The following is a 7,564-nucleotide window of genomic DNA, read 5'->3' as shown; positions in this document are numbered from 1 at the left end:
GGCTAGCTAACGCCATTAGTGTATGATGATAGATACAGTGGGGAGAACAAGTATTTGATACACTGCCGATTTTGCAGGTTTTCCTACTTACAAAGCACGTAGAGGTCTGTGATTTTTATCATAGGTACACTTCAACTGTGAGAGGCGGAATCTAAAACAAAATTCCAGAAAATTACATTGTATGATTTTAAGTAATTAATTTGCATTTTATTGCATGACATAAGTATTTGATCACCTACCAACCAGTAAGAATTCCGGCTCTCACAGACCTGTTAGTTTTTCTTTAAGAAGCCCTCCTGGGCCTCCCGGGTGGCGCAGTGGTCTAGGGCACTGCATCGCAGCGCTAGCTGTGCCACCAGAGACTCTGGGTTCGCGCCCAGGCCCGCGAGCCGGGAGGTCCGTGGGGCACGCACAATTGGCCTAGCGTCGTCCAGGTTTGGCCGTAGGGATTTCCTTGTCTCATCGCGCACCAGCGACTCCTGTGGCGGGGCCGGGCGCAGTGCGCGCTAACCAAGGTAGCGGTGTTTATAAAATGCACAGTGTTTCCTCCACACATTGGTGCGGCTGGCTTCCGGTTGGAGGCGCGCTGTGTTAAGAAGCAGTGCGGCTTGTTTGGTTGTGTTTCGGAGGACGCATGGCTTTCGGCCTTCGTCTCTCCCGAGCCCGTACGGGAGTTGTAGCGATGAGACAAGATAGTAATTACTAACAATTGGATAAACGAAATTGCGGAGAAAAGGAGTAAAAAAATGTTTAAAAAAAAAAGAAAAAAAGAAGCCCTCCTGTTCTCCACTCATTACCTGTATTAACTGCACTGTTTGAACTTGTTGCCTGTATAAAAGACACCTGTCCACACACTCAATCAAACAGACTCCAACTCTCCACAATGGCCAAGAAGAGAGCTGTGTAAGGACATCAGGGCTAAAGTTGTAGACCTGCACAAGGCTGGGATGGGCTACAGGACAATAGGCAAGCAGCTTGGTGAGAAGCAACAACTGTTGGCGCAATTATTAGAAAATGGAAGAAGTTCAAGACGGTCAATCACCCTCGGCTGGGGCTCCATGCAAGATCTCACCTCGTGGGCATCATGATCATGAGGAAGTGAGGGATCAGCCCAGAACTACACGGCAGGACCTGGTCAATGACCTGAAGAGAGCTGGGACCACAGTCTCAAAGAAAACCATTAGTAACATACTACGCCGTCATGGATTAAAATCCTGCAGCGCACGCAAGGTCCCCTGCTCAAGCAGCACATGTCCAGGCCCGTCTGAAGTTTGCCAATGACCATCTGGATGATCCAGAGGAGGAATGGGAGAAGGTCATTGGTCTGATGAACAAATAGAGTTTTTGTTAAACTTCACTTGATGTGTTTGGAGGAAGAAGAAGGATGAGTACAACCCAAGAAACACCATCCCAACCTGAAGCATGGAGGTGAAACATCATTCTTTGGGGATGCTTTTCTGCAAAGGGACAGGACGACCTTATTGAGGGAGGATGGATGGGGCCATGTATCACGAGATCTTGGCCAACAACCTCCTTCCCTCAGTAAGAGCATTGAAGATGGGTCGTGGCTGGGTCTTCCAGCATGACAACGACCGAAAAGACACAGCCAGGGCAACTAAGGAGTGGGCTCCGTAAGAAGCATCTCAAGGTGTCCATGGTAGTCGCTAGCCAGTCTCCAGACCTGAACCCAATAGAAAATTGGAAGGGAGCTGAAAGTCCGTATTGCCAGCGACAGCCCCGAAACCTGAAGATCTGGAGAAGGTCTGTATGGAGGAGTGGGCCAAAATCCCTGCTGCAGTGTGTGCAAACCTGGTCAAGAACTACAGGAAACGTATGATCTCTGTTATTACAAAGGTTTCTTACCAAATATTAAGTTCTGCTTTTCTGATGTATCAAATACTTATGTCATGCAATAAAATGCAAATAATTACTTAAAATCATACAATGTGATTTTCGGGATTTTTGTTTTAGATTCCGTCTCTCACAGTTGAAGTGTACCTATGATAAAAATTACAGACCTCTACATGCTTTGTAAGTAGGAAAACCTGCAAAATCGMCAGTGTATCAAATACTTGTTCTCCCCACTGTACATGATATGACATTGTAATGTCTTTATTCTTTTGGAACTTCTGTGAGTGTWATGTTTACTGTTCATTTTTGTTTATTTCACTTTTGTATATTATCTACTTCACTTTCTTTGGCAATGTTAACATATGTCTCCKATGCCAATAAAGCCCCTTGAATTGAATAGAATTGTACTGTTTTTTTTGTGGTTCCCAGTCAAATCCTGTCCTGTTCTCAGCGGAAGAGTTGAGCACATCTCCACCACCCTCCATCCATGATGAGCCTGTCGTGTCCTGAAGTCAAGCCTCTGAACACATAGTCTTGTCCCATACCCTTATTCAATCACTGCTCTGATCCCTTCCCAACACTGTGTGTGAGTAGCCCTCTCATGTTTGGATAAATACCATGGTAAACCAGAAACTTAACTAATATATCATATTAATGTAGATCTATTTCACAACCTGCTTTGACTATGTCTAACTGTTGTGTAATAGTTTGTMTCCAGTCAAATCCTGTCCTGCCCTTAGCGGAGGAGTTGAGCTCTTCTGCATCACCCTCAATCTATGATGAGCCTGTCTTGCTCTGCTATTTTCTAGACGACCTTGTCCCATCTCCCTTTTTGACCCATCTCCCTTTTTGACCCCTCTCAACACTACTAGATTCCACTGATACTTGTTTTCTCTTCATCATCATGGAGTGTCAATTTGAATTTGTCTCTATCTCTACATGATTGAGTTCCTGTCTCTTTCCCAGCACCTGGACTGGTGAAACACCAAAGGATATCCTGTACCCCGCAGCAGATTCCATGGTCAACTTGGACAGACTGATCCCCCAACAACTGTCCATAGAGTACCACCTGCTAACTTGTGAAAAATATACTCATTGTACCTTTATTTCTGTATTTCTATAGACATGATGAACTCATTATTCAAAGAACCTGTTCGTTACTGTTTGGTTACATGAGGATGCAACAAACAAACAAAAAATGACTACTTTTACCATAACATCAATATTTTATTCCATTCAATACATGCATTATACTTACTTAGTTTTCTCAGACGCAGTTCTCCACAATKTGCTTTATTATGCAAAATTGCCTTCGGAAAGTATTCAGACCCCTTGACTTTTTCCATATTTTCTTCACGTTACAGCCTTATTCTAAAATTGATTAAATTGTTATTTTCCCTCATCAATCTACACACAATAACCCATAATGAGAAAGCAAAAACAGGTTTTTAGAYAATGTTGCACATTTATAAAATAAGCTAKTGAAATATMACATTTACATAAGTATTCAGACCCTTTATTCAGCAATTACAGCCTTGAGTCTTCTTGGGTATGATGCTGCAAGCTTGGCACACTTGTATTTGGGGAGTTTCTCTCATTTGTCTCTGCAGATCCTCTCAAGCTCTGTTAGGTTGGATGGGGAGCGCTGCTACACAGCTATTTTCAGGTCTCTCCAGAGATGTCAGATCGGGTTCAAGTCCGGGCTCTGGCTGGGTCACTCAAGGACATTCAGAGACTTGTCCCTAAGCCACTCCTGCTTTGTCTTGGCTGTGTGCTTAGGGTCGTTGTCCTGTTGGAAGGTGAACCTTCGTCRCAGTCTGAAGTAGGGATGTACGATATATCGATGAACATATCGGAATCGGACGATTATTGCTAAAAATGGCAACATTAACAATGGTCAATGTCTAGTTTAACGCCAATGTGCAAAACCGATGTCAAAGCTGACGTGCATACCTATATAACGTAGGTACATGATGTAATGATGTCATGTTAAAATGTTGTGCTACACGTGCAGCACAGCATTCCTAACCTAGCCCACAATGTCTGCTGTATGGATCGAGCAGTCATTTGAAAGAGTAAGAAAAGTTCAGCGAGACAACTCAAAGGCGTAATCCATTAACGCCAAGATAATGGAATTCATTGCCCTTGACAATCAACCGTTCTCTGTCGTGGGTGATGTTGGCTTTCGCCGACTGGTCGAGCACCGGTACACACTACCAAGTGCACTATTTTTCAGATGTTGCCCTACCGGAGTTACACAGTAATAGCGTCACTGCTATTAGCTTCACGACTGACATTTGGACCAGCGATATCAGCCCCATGAGCATGCTGAGTCTGACAGCACAGTGGGTTGTCGAGGATTGCATGCTCATGAATGTGCTGGTTGTCATACCGCTGCTGCCATTTCAATGGCATTTGAGAACATGTTTGATACTGGAAACATGAACACACTAGCTAGCTCCATTCGAACAACTGACTCGAGAAATAAGCTCATCAACTGTGCCTGCAGAAGACGTGATACCCTCTGTCATGGCATTGAAACGCCTGCTCAACAAAACTGCCGACACAGGRTGTGAACAAGCAATTCGGTGGCATTCTCTCTTTACTGTGTCGCCACCATGCTCGAGGATTTGTAAAGGACCGCTACTTCGATGCAGACAAGAAACAGGTTTACGTGAAATGTTACATACACAGTTGGACAAGATGGAAACGGACTTTGTGACAGTGCGCACCGAGGAAGAGGCCACAGACAGACAGCTGAAACTTCACTGCTTGACATGTATGATGAAATCCTAGTTGAGAATGAAACGACTGAACAAATGAACAACGAAACAGCGCAGCAAGTAAGTGAAAGAAGTAGGTTTTGATTATGTTTTACTAGTAATGGGGACATACGTAAATGCCAACAAAATAACTTTTTGGTCAGTGTGGTGTGTGTGTGTAACCTTTATTTAACTAGGCAAGTCAGTTAAGAACAAATGCTTATTTACAATGATGGCCTACCCCGGCCAAACCCGGACGTGCGCCGCCCTATGGGACTCCCAATCACGGCCGGATGTGATACAGCCTGGATTCGAACCAGGGACTGTAGTGACGCCTCTTGCACTGAGATGCAGTGCCTTAGACCGCTGCGTCCATGTGTGTGTGTTAACTATTTAACTGTAATAGATTATAAATATCGGTTATCAATATCATTTTTGGGGGCAAGGAAAATATCCAATATCGGTATCAGCCAAAAATGTAATATCGGTGCATCACTAGTCTGAGGTCTTGAGCTCTCTGGAGCAGGTTTTCATCAAGGATCTCTCTGTTCATCTTTCCRTRAATCCTGACTAGTCTCCCAGTCCCTGAAAAATATCCCCACAGCATGATACTGCCACCACCATGCTTCKCTGTAGGGATGGTGCCAGGTTTCTTCCAGACYTGACAMTTGGCATTCAGGCCAAAGAGTTCAATCTTGGTTTCATCAGACCAGAGAATCTTGTTTCTCATGGTCAGTCCTTTAGGTGCCTTTTGGCAAACTCCAAGCAGGCTGTCATGTGCCTTTTACTGAGGAGTGGCTTCCATCTGGCCACTCTACCATTAAGGCCTGATTGGTGGAGTGCTGCAGAGATGGTMGCCCTTCTGGAATCTTCTCCCATCTCCACAGAGGAACTCTAGAGCTCTSTCAGAGTGATCATCGGGTTCTTGGTCACCTCCCTGACCAAGGCCCTTCTCCCCCGATTGCTTAGTTTGGCCGAGCGGCCAMCTCTAGGAAGAGTCTTGGTGGTTCCAAACTTATTCCATTTAGGAATGATGGAGGCCACTGTGTTCTTAGGGACCTTCAATGCTGCAGAATTTTTTTGGTACCCTTCCCCGGATTTGTGCCTAGACACAATCCTGTCTTGGAGCTCTACGAACAATTCCTTCGACCTCGTGGCTTGGTTTTTGCCTTTCCAAATCATGTCCAATCAATTGAATTTACCACAAGTGGACTCCAATCAAGTTGTAGAAACATCTCAAGGATGGTCAATGGAAACAGGATGCACATGAGCTCAATTTCGTGTCTTATAACGAGTCTGAATACTTATGTAAATGAGGGATTTCTGTTTTTGCAAAATTGCACACAAAAAATAAAAACTATGTTCGCCTTGTCTTTATAGGATATTGTGTGTAGATTGATGAGGGGAAAAATGTATTTCATCCAATTTAAAATAAGGCTGTAACGTAAGGAAGGGGTCCTAATACTTTCAGAATGCACTGTATGTTATACATTTGAGGATTCCATTGACAATTTGGTGTGTCTAAATCCAAAGTGTCATTTTGTGTTACTCAATTAAAATGAAGGGAAATAACATTGGGACCAAAATTATTAATCATATCACTTTAGTGAATAATTCTTAAAGCTTAGATTTTAGCATCTGTGGCCTCCATTTAAGAAAATCCTTGAACTTAAAATGTCTCATCGGTGTTACCATTATTGGTGTTACTACGCCTACTGGAGGCACAATATTATCATAATGGTAAAAATTATTTATAGTCATTAAGCTTCCATATTAGTTTTTAGAATGGGAAGGTGTACTGAGTTTGAGTGTATATATATTCTTGCTCACAGATAAAACTGAAGATATGAAGAATTTACTAATAATTGCAAAACACTGATTTAAAATACATAACACCTAATATGTGACATAAATTAACATACTTAACATACTTAACACTTGAAACATTACAGATGTCACGGATTCCCCTGGTACTGGTACTGCTGCTCATTCCGTGCACCAGATCCAGAGGTCTACGTCACCGGCTTTCTAGGCGTCACTGAACTGGATTCATTACCACCAACCCCGGACTGTCTTGTCTCATTACGCACACCTGGTTCCCATTCCCCTGATTAGTATGTTATATATGTGCCCTCTGTTCCACATTGTCCTTGTCGGTTATTGTTCCCATGTCCATTGGTCTTTGTTGTTTCGGCTTTCTTGCTGCGCGTATTGTGCACTTGTTATTTTGGGCCGTGTCGTGTTATAACGGGTCTCATCCCATGTAATCTTTAGAGGTTTATACCTCGCTCTTTTGTTTGGGTTATATCCCTGTGTATTTTATATACGTGTTTGTTTTGGGCTTCGTCCTCGTGCTGTTTTTCATGACATGTTGTATTTTGGGTGGAGTAATAAAAAAAACGTATGTATTCCTGTGCCTGTCTCCGATCCTTATACAACAGGACATTTTTCATGATGGAAATTGAAATATTAAAATGTGATAAAAAGAAAAAAACATTGGGGGGGCAACCATTTAAGAGCTAGAGTTATTATTCACTGATAGCAGTGGGTAGAGTGGTGTTTTGCAGGCTGTTCATACGGGCAGTTATACAGGACAGTTTGTGGCTGTTTCTCAGGAGCCTGGTTACCTCAGTTACCTCTTTTTGGAGGGAGCAGGTCATTCAGTGGATGGTCAAGAGTGTGCATGTCCTTCGCCAGGTGCACTGCAGCCTGCTCTCGCCTGCTCTGCAGTGAGGGGAGCTGTGGTTGGACTGCCCTGCAGTGAGGGGAGCTGTGTTTGGACTGCCCTGCAGTGAGGGGAGCTGTGGTTGGGACTGCTCTGCAGTGAGGGGAGCTGTGGTTGGACTGCTCTGCAGTGAGGGGAGCTGTGTTTGGACTGCTCTGCAGTGAGGGGAGCTGTGGTTGGACTGCTCTGCAGTGAGGGGAGCTGTGGTTGGACTGCTCTGCAGTGA

The 7,564-nt window shown here is 43.9% G+C and overlaps 1 protein-coding gene across 6 annotated transcripts in view; it reads left to right on the top strand.

Annotated features, from left to right (window-relative positions):
- LOC111962336 (solute carrier family 66 member 2) overlaps nucleotides 1-7,564 on the top strand; it is a 117,018-nt gene that overhangs the window by 76,758 nt on the left and 32,696 nt on the right. The window contains exon 5 of one of the 6 annotated variants that reach the window (XM_023985353.2): nucleotides 2,818-3,284. The exons of the other annotated variants lie outside the window; for them this stretch is intronic. Coding sequence (XP_023841121.1) covers nucleotides 2,818-2,974 — 157 coding nt within the window. The 3' untranslated portion in view covers nucleotides 2,975-3,284. Of the gene's footprint in view, nucleotides 1-2,817; nucleotides 3,285-7,564 lie in introns of those variants that run through there. 6 annotated transcript variants of the gene reach the window in all.

This window comes from Salvelinus sp. IW2-2015, linkage group LG4q.1:29 (assembly GCF_002910315.2).
Source record: "Salvelinus sp. IW2-2015 linkage group LG4q.1:29, ASM291031v2, whole genome shotgun sequence".
NCBI lineage: Eukaryota > Metazoa > Chordata > Actinopteri > Salmoniformes > Salmonidae > Salvelinus > Salvelinus sp. IW2-2015.
Note: the sequence above shows the minus strand (reverse complement) of the source record. Positions and strands in the feature narration are given on the sequence as shown.